The following is a 12665-nucleotide window of genomic DNA, read 5'->3' as shown; positions in this document are numbered from 1 at the left end:
GGAGAAGAGGTAATAATGTGAGATGCATTTTGGAGAAAAGGGGAGTGGCAGTTTTTGTTCCAACTAAAGGCAGATGGTGATGGAGGGGAAAAAAAGAAGTTAGAAAACAAGATAAGGTTTCCTGAACTCCAAGATTGGGGCCTGGAGTCAGGAAGATTTCTGCCATCTAGGAGCAATGTGAACCCTGAACAAGGAACTTCTCACAGTTTCATTATCTGTAAAATGGGGATGATAATAGCACCTGCATCCCATTGGTAGTGAGAATTAGGGGAGATAATTGTCCAGGGTTTTGAGCAAGTGGAAATGGGGGTGATCAATGGGTTGATGGTTATGGTCAAGATGGACCATCCGAAAAATTAGAGGGGGGGATAAAATGGAGGGAGTAAACTTTTTGTCTTATTTGTATTACCTCATTTTTTTCCATAAATGTTAATGCATCCTGATTATAATGATCCAAAGATTGTGTCTTGTCTCTGTCATTTAAAAAAAAAATCCAACCTGTATTTATTAAACAAATTGTATTTAGGCAATGGGAATCCACAGATGAAAAATCCCAGAACCAGCCAGCCTTTGCTCTCCTGCAATTTGTATTTAGCCTGGGGATATGGTGTGTAATCCTATAAGAGGTAGATAACTAGGGCCCCTGGTGTCATTGATATTGTTGACTGTTCAGCAGAATTTATCTCCTTGGGGAACAGAACTGTTTCTCTTTGAATCACTAGTGACTTGTAGATTGTAAGCATTTAATAATTGTTGAATCAGGAAAAATATTGTTTGAGTACTTCCTATTCTGATGTTAGAGACTGATTTTTTTCAGTTGGGTTTGAAACTAAGAGGTCTTGGGGGGAATAAATATTATGGGTTAGGGTTAACTAGACAGGCTACAAGCTTCAGGTGCCAAGCAGAGGAGCTGAGCCACCTAGTCAGCACTTAATACATGTAAATTTTTTATTCCTCCTTCTTTTTGGAGGAAATGGGGCAGCATATCTGGCTTTTGAGCAGAGGACTCACAAGTAGGATGGCTTAAGGCCGGGTCTCTGCCTTCATTAATTCAAGTATATGAGTTCTAATGTATCTTCTTTACTTTTCCTCACCTGTTTTCCTGACAAATGTTATGGATTTTCTAATGAAAGTACTAATTATTAATAATAAATATTGTTGACCAGTTAATGTTTTACATCCAATTCTCAATAATGATGATAATAGCTGGCATTTATAAAGTACTTTTAAGATTGCAGATCATTTTGTGTATATATATTACTTTATCCTCACAATAATGAAATAGGGCAGCTGCTGTTTTACTATCCTTATTTTTACCAATAAGAAAAACAGCAAAAAATGATTTTAACTTGCTCAGGGTCACAGCATAGCAAGTATCTCAAATAGGATTTGAACTTGATGGTCTAAGTAAGGCCATCATTCTTAACCACTATGCCTCCTAGCTTTATTTCTAAGTAACAAATTAGAATTCTAAGATGCTTTATGGAAGTGTTTTTAGAAACCTCTCCTAGCTTATGTACTGTAGTTGTACAGTAGATATTGAGGTTTGATGAGATTTTCCAGTGGATTTTGAATACAATTTGGTATTAAACTTTAAAATTTCCCTCATTTTTGTTTGTGTTGGTCAATATCTTAATATAAAAAAAAAAGCCCAACCTACAGGAGTTCTTAATGGAGGTTCTTTAGGAACTTGTTTTAAAATTATTTTTATAACTTTAAATATAATTAATTTCCTTTATAACCCTATATATTTTACTTTGTTCATTTAAACATTATTCTGAGAAGAAAAGTTCATAAAACTTTAGTGCCCCAAAAGTCCATAACACAAAGAACATTGACTCCTTGTCTTAAAAAATGCTTTTGATCTTAAACTTGGAAAGTACTGTTTAAGATCTAACTTTTGGATAAAGAAGGTTGTTAAAATTAGCAATGTATTGCTTTAAAATACTTTAAAAATTAGCAGTAGCTTTTTATTTCTTTAAAAGCAATTTATACATTTTAGGAACCTATATTATGTAACTGTGGGGACATAGGCATACATACATATAAGAATATACGTGTACATTAAGAGACTGAAAGAACCAAATTTCCTATATTTAGGTCACACTAATCCTTCATTTAGTATATTTCATAAGAGTCGTGACTTAGAAACCTTTATTTAGGTAGTAAAGCTTGACCTGACCTGACATATAATCAAAACTTGGAGTCAGTGAAGAAAAGTGTCCTTTCTTCCATGTTATCATTTAAGAAAAATCTGGTTCCTTTTGACCAGGAGGGTTGCCTGAATAAGCTAAATGGACCAGCTTCCACTTAATAATACTTTAGCAAAATCCTGTACTTGGCATGAGCAAACAGTGATCAAGAAATGCAGTGAGAAACTAGAATAAGCAACAGTTTTCCACTGTAGAATTTCATAGAAAACAAGAAGCCTGGGGGTAGCCATCCAGGTTAATAGAAGACACCTCAGCTCTATGAGAGATCTTGATACATATGTAATTTTTAAGGCTCAGTATTCAGAGGCAGCAAGAATAGAGAGCTATCTATAGAGACCCAAGGGAAAAATATTGGAAGTTCTGGAAGCTCAGAATCATTGCTTGAATCCCAAGATTCAGGAGAGTCTAACCTCAGAAATGAAGGTATTTGGGAGGGGGGAGATAAAAACGAAATATAAATTCTGAAGGGAAGAATTTAGAAGAACTTTTAGCTTAGAAGAGAACTAAGTAAATCCTACCCAAGTAATAGACTATCTGAAAATTAGAATAGACTAAACATGAGACTACAATAAAAAATTAAAACAAAATCAAAATGGAGAGGGGCACACAAGAGAGGATATTAATCTGAGGTCAGATATCAAGAAAAAACAGATCTGAAAAGCAGACCAATAAGAGAATATCTGAGAATAATTGGACTCTCTGGTAATTGTCATAAATTAAAAAGGCTGGACAACACTATATTCTAGGAAGTGTTCAATGAAAACTCCCCAAATTAAGGATTAAGAGCCAGAGGGCAAAATATAGAATTCAGGAGTCACTTCTTGAAAGGAAAAGTCCCAGGACTGTTAGAAAAAATTCAGAGGTCACATCAAAGAAAAAATTATGAATAACTACAAAGAAGCAGTTCAGATATTAAGACCATGATATCACACAAGATCTGGGAATTTGTACCATGAAATATCTGGGAATATGATATTCAGAAAGACTAAAGAGATGCTTATAATAATAAATATCTTACCTTGCAAAACTTTATTTCATAGAAGAAGAAAAAAAATGTGTCATTCATGGAAAAGAGGATTTTCAAACATTTATAATGAAAAGATGAGATCTGAGTAGGAGCTTTGAAATAAAACCCCCAAATTCCAGAGAAACCTAGAAAGGTAAAGTTTTTTAAGCTGTTAGAAAGAAGCCACATGATGATGTAATGATAACATTCTAATTGAAGAAGAAAATAGTACCTTTTCAGAACTAAAATGAAGGAATATCACTTATGATATCAATTATGTTGAAAGATTTAAATAAGAAAAATGGATCCTATTGGGCAAGTTGCTTCTTTTATGAGCTTTATAAGGGAAAGAAAATTGAGGGTAAAGGAGGAATTGTGTGTGTGTGTGTGTGTGTGTGTGTGTGTGTGTGTGTGTGTGTGTGTGTATGCTTGCTGTTTTTCATAAATCAAGGAAATTTGAGAAAAACAGACATGAAGAGGAGCAGTGGCAGCAGTGAACATTAGATGAACTCACTGTAAAATGAAAACAAAGGAGTTTTGAACACAACATGCAAAAAGCCTTTACTATGGAAAGGCATCAGACTCAATATGGGGATATAAAACAGGTAGATTATGAGGCAAAGTAATACTAAGAATAGAATAGCTACAAGGAAAACAAACTTTATGAATCTGACTTTTTAGAAGGTAAAAGGTGGTTTTTTTTCCACAAAGGTAGAATATGAGGGAATGCCTTAGACTAATTAGACAACTGGGGGGATGGCGGAATAAATGGTGACAATATGGACAATATATGGACAATAGAATATTCCTGCTCAGGAAGAGATGGTGAAAGGCTATTACAGAGAATAATGGAGAATATGAAGAGATGTAGAGTACAGTATCTCTGAACCAAGGTAACAGTTTATTTAGGCATAGCAATATTGTAACAAGTAATTTTGAAAGGTGGAAAAACCGATCAATGCAATAACTAAGTTTGCCTTTAGAGGACATAAAATAAAGCTTGTTGCCCATCTCTTCTCAAAGAGTGGTATTGGAGACAAGGTGCAAAAAAAAGACAGATACTGTGTAGGTTGACTGTTTATGGCTGTTGGGTTACATCTATTTCTCCTCCACCCTTACCCCTTCTTGATTAATGGAGGAGGAAGGGTCAAACCACAAAGGGTGGCTAGCCATAACACCTAAAGAAAGGAGGGTTATTGAAAATACAATTTGGAAAGTTTTGCTTGAGTATATGTTTGTAATAGATTTAGTTTTTCCTTTTTTAAAAAAATTTTAAATTTTAATTTGAAAAGGCATAGAAGGTAATTTATACCCCCAAATAAATAAAAGGAAAGTGATTCATATGTATAAATATATATATATATATATATCAGCTCTTTTTGTGTTGGCAAAAAATTAGCAACTTAGGGGGAAAGATGCCCATCAGTTGGAATGTGGCTAGTCATAATATATGATTGTGATATATATATGATATATAATCTCAATTGTACTATAAGAAATAATGAAGAGGAATTGTTTCAGGGAAACCTGAAAAGATTTTTATGAATTGATTCAAAATGAAGTGAGAGAACCAGGAGAACAGTTTATATAATAACAGCAATATTTTCAAGATAATCAACATATAGAAACTCAGTAACTCTGATCAACACAATGATCCACCACAATTCCAAAGGAGTCATGAGGTGACATGCTGCCTACCTCCAGAGGGAAAGTAATAGTAAGGATAGGATAGTTATAAGGAAAACAAATTTTATGAATCTGACTCTTTAAGAAGTAAAAGGGGAAAAAGAAAACCACAAAGAGCTAGAATATGAGGGAATGCCTTAGAATGCTTAGACAATTGCAGAGATGGCTGGAGATGGACTCTGAATATCAGTGGAATCATTTTTTCTTGTTTTTTTCCTTTTTCTTTCATAAAATTGTGAATGCGGAAATTTAATTTTCATGACTTCATATTGGTACTGGATTTTGTATTCTTAATTGGGTGGGGAAGAGGGTGAAGTAGATGGAAGGAGAGAATCTGGAACTAAAAAGATAAAATTGAATGAAGGGAAAATGCACAGAAGAGAACCAAAGGAAGCATGAATAAGCAGAGCCAGTTTTTAAAGTAACTTGTAGAATGTATTGTATATCCTTGCAGTACCAAGGTACATGAAATGGAGATTCATATTTTCCTTGAGTCTTCTTTTGTGTTCCCTTTTATGTAGGAATGGGGATGAGGCTAGGGTTATTTAATTAAGTTCAGAGCAAAACTTTTTAAAATGAACTGATTCTCATTATACATTAATTATGCCTTGATAACTTGGCTAAGTTTTATTTTTTCTTTCCTGAAAATTACCTGAATTTTGAGTTAGGATCTGTACTTTGGTTCCAGTTACTCTGGGTCTCATTTTCCTTATCTGCAAAATGAAAGTTCAGCCTAGGTGATTTCTTATCAGTTCTTATCAGACCTAAAGCACTCTGATACATCTAAATTTTTCCCCATTAGAAATTTTATATTTTTGTGAGCTGTTAAAAGCTATGGACAAAGGAAATTTTAGAATAATTTGATTCATGCTTTTTTTTCCCCCTGAGTCTTTTGTTGTTATAATTGATTTGCCCAAGGGTCACAGAGCTGGGAAATGTTAAATGTTTGAGGCCAGACTTGAATTGAGGTCCTCCTGACTTCAGGGCTAGTGGATTCATGCTTTTAAATTTTCTGTTTTTATAAAAGTGTTGCAAGGTACAAGAAAAAAAAATAATTTTCATGAAGTTTTTCATGGTTTTAACATGCCAGCAATAAACTTTTATTTTTAACATTTCATCAGATAAATTGTATTTTAAAAACACCTGGAGCTCAATATTCAGCCACTCATGGCATTTAGAAAAGCTGAAAAATGTGTATTAGATAGATTGGTTGATATATATGTGTATGTGTGTGTGTGTGTGTGTGTGTGTGTGTGTGTGTGTATCTTCCAATTATTTCCATTTTCTTTTGGATGCAGAAACTTTTGAGTACTCCATTGGGAGTAGTCATGAACAAAAGTGTTTTTTGGAATTATTAAAACAGATAATGTATATCTTGAAATTTTTTTTAAATTCTGTTTAACAGGTAAATAAAGGATTTTGCAAGAGGCTCTTTCATTAATGTGTTTTTTTCACTCTTAACAAAGGTTAATTGTCCTAAAGTAACATTATTAAACTCTAGAGTACTGCCTTAATAAGAAAACCTTGAATTGTTTACTGAGTAATGCCAAAATTCTAGCATTCATAGCAGCCAGCATCAAATCTGGCCTTAACATGCCTTTTCAAATCTTATATCCCACTTTTGCCCCAGTGACTACTTTGTATAACCCAAATATTATTCAAACATTCTTGCCTCACAGCTTTGTTCATACAGTTTCCTTTTTCTGAAATGCCTTCTCCTCCCCCTACTCCTTTACTTATTCACCACTATAGTCTGGTCCAAATATTTTGTAAAGCAACTTGGAAATACACAGTAAAAGTCACAAAATTAATCACATTTCCTTGGTAAAATGAATATGAGCTTCCTGAAAGCAGGACTGTCTTTGACCTTTCTTTGTGTTCCTACCATTTAGTATCTAGCAAATAGTATGTGCTTAGTAAATGTTGATTGATTAACTGACATCTTAAGAATATTAAGAACATCAAAAATATAAAATATTAATGATTTCCTTGTTTATAATATAAAAAAACTACAATCCATGTATACAAAAATTACAGACTAGTCAAAACAAGCAATTAAAGTGTTGTGGTATTTGTTCAATTATCAATCATCCTGACTCTTTGTGACCCTATTTGGAATTTTCTTATCAAAGATAGTGGAGTGATTTGCCATTTCCTTCTCTAGCTCATTTTACAGATGAGGAAACTGAAACAAACAGGGTTAAGTGACATGCCCAGGGTCACACAGCTAGGAAGTGAGGCTTGAACTCAGGAAGATGAGTTGTGATATCAAGATGTCATAAAAGGTGAATATTGAACATACTCTAGAACATGGAAAAATATATGACATGAAGCAAAACTAATTTGCAAAAATGGAAATACCTGCATGTGCATGGGAGCTATTCTCACCCACACACACACACCCCCTCACAAGAACAAAGTGAAAATTAGCAAATCTATAGATACATGTGGAGCCAAAGAATCAAATATATATCCTGATGGGTTGGGAGGGGAGAAAGTGCTGGTCTGTTAAGCCATTTTATCATGCTTTGTTCCTAGGTATATGACCCTGAGCAAATCATTTAACAGTCTTTTTGCCTCAGTTTCCTCATTTGTAAAATGGAGATAATTATGGCAATCTCCCATGTTGTCATGAGGATCAAAAGTGATAATTATAAAAGGCTATATTAATTGTTACTAGCTATCATCGTGTTGTTGTTAAAAGTTAAGGTTTTATGGAAGTTTATTACTGTGTGATGTATTTTTATGATCCTCTTATGAAAATGTTAAAAATAAACCCCACCCATTTTTTAAAACCTCAGTACTACTTTGGCTTTCAGTCTTCAGTCTGACTATTGTCCAACTTTTATTCTGTATTCCTCTGGGCATTTAATTTGTACCTTTTAGAGTAGACTGCCTCATACTTTAGGTGTTTGTACATATCTCTTCCCCTATCAAGTAGATGACAATCTCCTTGAAATTAGGGATTCGATTTAGTACACCCATATATTAATTCATTTGAGTGGTTTGTAGATTGTGGGTAGTTAGTATGTGAAAAATGTTGAATCTATTCAAAATTGTTACCAAATAAACTTTTTCTTGGCTCAGATGGGAAGGTTTTTTTGTAAAATGTAATGGGTTTAATCAGTTTTTCAGTCAGAATTACTATATGCTGGCAGAATACTTTATAATAAAGATTTATGCTACAAATAGTAGCATATATATTTTAGATTCTTTTAGATTCATATTCTCCTATAAATCATCTTCATTATATATTTTGTAATCCCTTGTTTAGGAATGAAGTTTGTTAGAAGTAAAAGAACTGATTAGCCATCTTAAAATGTTTTATAAGTTGCATTAATTGCATGATTGTATATTAATCCTTAAAGAGTTGGTTTTTATAGTCACATGCATAAGAATAAATTACAAACATACTAGAGGATTTATTTTGGGTTGTTTTAACCTGTTAACCCTCTTTCCCTCCAGAGTTAACATTACTTTTTGTAGAATCTGACTATTTATTCTTTCCTAGGGCTTGTATATCTTTAGGATCCAAAACTCGAACCATTGGGAATGCAGCCAAAAGTCAGGTAAATTAAATTTAATCTTGGTGGATTGGGGATTAAATTTTGGATTAAATATGCCATAATACAAATTAAGGAAAAATCTTACTTAGATTAACAAGGGGGAATCCTTATTAATCATGCTCAGTAGGAAAAGGAGGGGGAAAAGGGTATGCATAAAACAAAAACTATAATTATAATTTTGTGTTACATTTGGTTTTTGACCATAATTTAATTATTTGTATTTTGTACACATTCCTCCCAAAAAACCTTTAGCTTGAATAAAGCATAAACATAGCCTGAAGCTACTGTTAACCTAGCTATTTTTCCATTTATTCATTATAGTATATGTCATTTTAACATTAGTCAGAATAGTTTACAGTTGTTTTTCCAAAATAATTGTGATTGTGATGCTGTTAATGTGTTAAAACATAATTAAATGTTAAGATCTATGTATTTTATGCTTTGGTACTAAGACCATATCTACATACCTAAAAGGATGTCCTGACAAGAAACATCATCTATGGGGAGAATATTAGGAAAAAGTAAAATAAAAAATTAGAGAATCTTTATAAGAGATGAGGATAATTGAAGTTGTCACTAATTTATGTAGAATGTATTTTTTAACATTTTTGAGTTGTGTATATTCACCAGTAATAAAACATTTTGTGTTTTAATATAACAACTAATTTTCCTTTCAATCTTATTTTCTTCAGTTTTAATATCTCTTGACTTCTTTTGAATTTTGATGTGTACCTGCCTGAATCTTTTTTCCCTTTCTCTATCACCAATATAACTTTATTAGCCTGAAGCTCTACTTATATTTGTAGGTGTGGTTTCTGTTTAAATATTTTTCGCTCCCTTCCTTTCTTTGTATCTCTAATCATTTTGGGGGGGGGTTCCCAATAAATTTGTTTTCTGTAAATACTTCAATTTGGACGAAAATTAGGCTAACTCTTAGTTATTCTATTCCAGAATTGGGCTATGAGTTCACTCAACTCTAATAAAGTGTGGGCATGATAGTTCAATTGAATTTCTGGATACATCCCAAAATTCATTGTTACACTTTCTGAGGAAAGCAGTCATATCATCTTTATAGAACAGCAGGCTGACTTGACATTGGACAAAATAACATTAGCCATATAATGATAAATTGTATTTAGAAACCAAAATTCATCCTTTTTAGATTTAAAGTTATGACTGCTTTCTTTGAAAATCATTGTAATTTGTATTTTGATTTGTTACTCATTAGTTTTTTTTTTTAAAGTCTGGTGCATCCCTCATAGGGAATATATTTAGTTAAAAGAAATCTGACTTCCAGAAAGTCTCATGGGTCATAGATGTAGGATTTGTTGCTCTCTTAATGGGACCTTAGAAGTAAGGAATTATGTGCTGAACATGAGAAGCTTAGTCATAAATTCAAACTAACTTTGAGGGAATATAGAATTTAGCAAAGATTGGAGGAGTGTGCTTGTGGGAATAATAGAACCAACCTATGGATTTCTTAGTTTAATGACCACAGGTCTAACTTAAGAGTCTAAATTGTTCCAAAGTCATTGAGATTGTTATTTAGTCATGGATCTGATAAATCAGTACTCCCAAGTCCCTCCAGATCCAGTACTTTATTCACTTTCCCAAACATTGTTTTTTATAAGTAATAAAAGAAGAAAAGATGAGAAATAACTGACAAGAAGGGTTGACATATAGATTATCTTCTTTTCTTTCTGAAAAATACATTTACTTTGAACTTTTTCTATATTTTATCAAAGTAGGAGCAAAAGCTTTAAAGGAATTGTGGGATGAAAAAAAATATTTGCACCATTGTTACATATAATACAGTTTTTTGAGAATGGATATTAAGTGTGTATTGTTTTATGCATATGTTTTATCTTAAATTTAGATATGCAGGAAATACAGGTTTTGTTTTTTACTTGTAAAGGGCAAAAGTCTGGTGATATACTTTGATTAATAAAAATATTATTTTTTAACAGATTGTTACAAATGTAAGAAATACATTGCATGGCTTCAAAAAACTTCATGGACGGTCTTTTGATGATCCCATTGTGCAAACTGAAAGAGTTAAGCTTCCTTATGAACTTCAGAAAATGCCAAATGGAAGTACAGGAGTTAAGGTACCTATCCAGTACAATAACTTGATAGAATCGATCGCTAAAAAATCCAATTATGAGGACGTTGTTCTGCTTAGTCACATTTTCTTGGCAGCTAAAATAGTTTCACCTAGATTTCAGTTTCTTTCTATTCAAATGTAAAAAGGCATATCAACATTTTTTTGTATCAAGTTTTTTGAAAAGACAAAAATATTTGATTATTTTGCTTAATTCGATAATAAAACTGACTTTTAGAAATTGCAGAGGGTAGGGAGAATTAAAGCTATTGCTAATTGTGGAAAGGACCGAACTGGTTTGAGGTTTGTATTTGAAAAAAAAATTTTGTAATTATTGCAGAAATATCTTGAGATATGTTAAAAGTATTAAATAAAGGAAAACATTTTTGAATGGCATCTAAACTGTTAAGATTTTTTTTTCCAGAGGCAATTGGGGTTAAGTGACTTGTCCAGGGTGTCACGTAGCTAGGAAGTGTTAAGTGTCTGAGGCCACATTTGAACCTCAAGTCCTCCTGACTTCAGGCCTGGTGCTACTGTTAAGATTTTTTAAAAGCAAGCATAAGTGTTTACTTTGCTTAAAAAAAAAAAAAAGAAACTTTTATGTTTAAAGCAATTGTACATGTAAGTTATTTATGTTTTCATAATGTAGCCTTGAGACTAAAATACCTTCTCTTGGCTCCTTTTAAACTAAGATTAGTTTCTTAATTTTTTATTGAAATTCATATTATAAATGAATATTTTATGAGGAAAAGTACTTTGAAATCATGCAGATATAGTAAATTTAGCTAAGACTCGTCTAGTAGAGTTTATATTTATATTTTTCTTGCCTTTGTTATTAAAAAATAAAAGCAACTTATTGTGAAATTGGAAGAAAAATAAGGAATGAATGATAATGCATTTTTAAAAATCATTTATGTTGAATATTTTAAAGATCGTTTTTGTATTTCAAAATAGCTTATTCATTTATTTTTTAATTTTCTGGAATTAACTTGATAGCTTCATTAAATATTTATTTGTTTTGCTCAATGACATTTTCCTTTGTTTTCAGGTACGGTACCTAGAAGAAGATAGGCCTTTTGCAATCGAGCAGGTCACTGGAATGCTATTGGCCAAGCTTAAGGAGACTTCAGAAAATGCTTTGAAGAAGCCTGTGGCAGATTGTGTGATTTCAGTAAGTTTACTTTGATCAAATATTCTTGAATCAACACCATTTTGGAGGATTGCTGTAAGGTTCCAATGAGATAGCTTATGTAAAGTGCTAGTTTTATTTAATATTACTTTTTATTGTATTAGTGTCCTGCATGTTGTAAGAACCTGGTTCTTTTTTTCTTTGTTTTCATTCTTTATTCAGTAAATTTCTGCTAAATCCAATTAACTTCTTTTTTCAACATGAGAAGAGCTGGAATGTAAGAATATCTTGAAAGAACAAGCTGTGTCCATTAATGTAGAACATTTCTTTTTTTTTTTTTTTTTTTTTGTTCATAAGGCAAAGAAAATAGAGATAAAATGAAATGTTTTATTTCAAAGGAAAATGGTGATAAAATTTTTTCCATTGGGTTATGTGTCTAGTCCTTCTTATGTTAATAAAAGTAAGAAAAAAATTTTCATTTTTGTTATAGCTTAAAATTTTTCAACTTGTCAGTTACAATTAGCCAGTCTATATTGGTTATTTTAGTGGCTGAATTCCCAAGAGTATGTTCAGCATAACTACCACCCTTTTCTGAAACCTTTACACCACCAGATATGTCCCTAATCCATTTGCCCCAGAAGTTATCAGCAAAAGTGGGTCTGTCTTTCTTTTTTAAAGTGGGAGATGATGTGCAAGAGAAATTGAGATTTTCATAAAATATACCCATTGAAACATTAATTCTGTGCTCTTTTTAGAAGCTGAGTCACTTTGTAATTTATAAGCTATCATGATCATTGTGGCATGCCTCCTATGCTGAATTCCTTTTAAAGAAAGTCTGAGATGTCAGAAATTTTCATTTGTGCTTTAAAGACCACAAGGTGCTCTTTGAAGCAGATTTATTGAATGCTACCCTAGTGTCATAATTTTTTTTTCTGTTAAGTATCTGACTTTCTTCCTGAGAGTA

At 32.3% G+C, this 12665-nt stretch overlaps 1 protein-coding gene across 3 annotated transcripts in view; it reads left to right on the top strand.

Moving 5' to 3' along the window:
* Positions 1-12665, top strand: part of HSPA4L (heat shock protein family A (Hsp70) member 4 like) — a 58973-nt gene that overhangs the window by 6576 nt on the left and 39732 nt on the right. For 2 of the 3 annotated variants that reach the window (XM_074276768.1, XM_074276769.1), the window contains 3 exons: positions 8417-8474; positions 10439-10579; positions 11621-11743. In XM_074276768.1, the coding sequence (XP_074132869.1) occupies positions 8417-8474; positions 10439-10579; positions 11621-11743 (322 nt within the window). Of the gene's footprint in view, positions 1-8416; positions 8475-10438; positions 10584-11620; positions 11744-12665 lie in introns of all 3 variants that reach the window. The other variant, XM_074276770.1, reaches the window with a different exon arrangement.

Source organism: Sminthopsis crassicaudata, chromosome 6 (genome assembly GCF_048593235.1).
Source record: "Sminthopsis crassicaudata isolate SCR6 chromosome 6, ASM4859323v1, whole genome shotgun sequence".
Taxonomy (NCBI): domain Eukaryota; kingdom Metazoa; phylum Chordata; class Mammalia; order Dasyuromorphia; family Dasyuridae; genus Sminthopsis; species Sminthopsis crassicaudata.
Note: the sequence above shows the minus strand (reverse complement) of the source record. Positions and strands in the feature narration are given on the sequence as shown.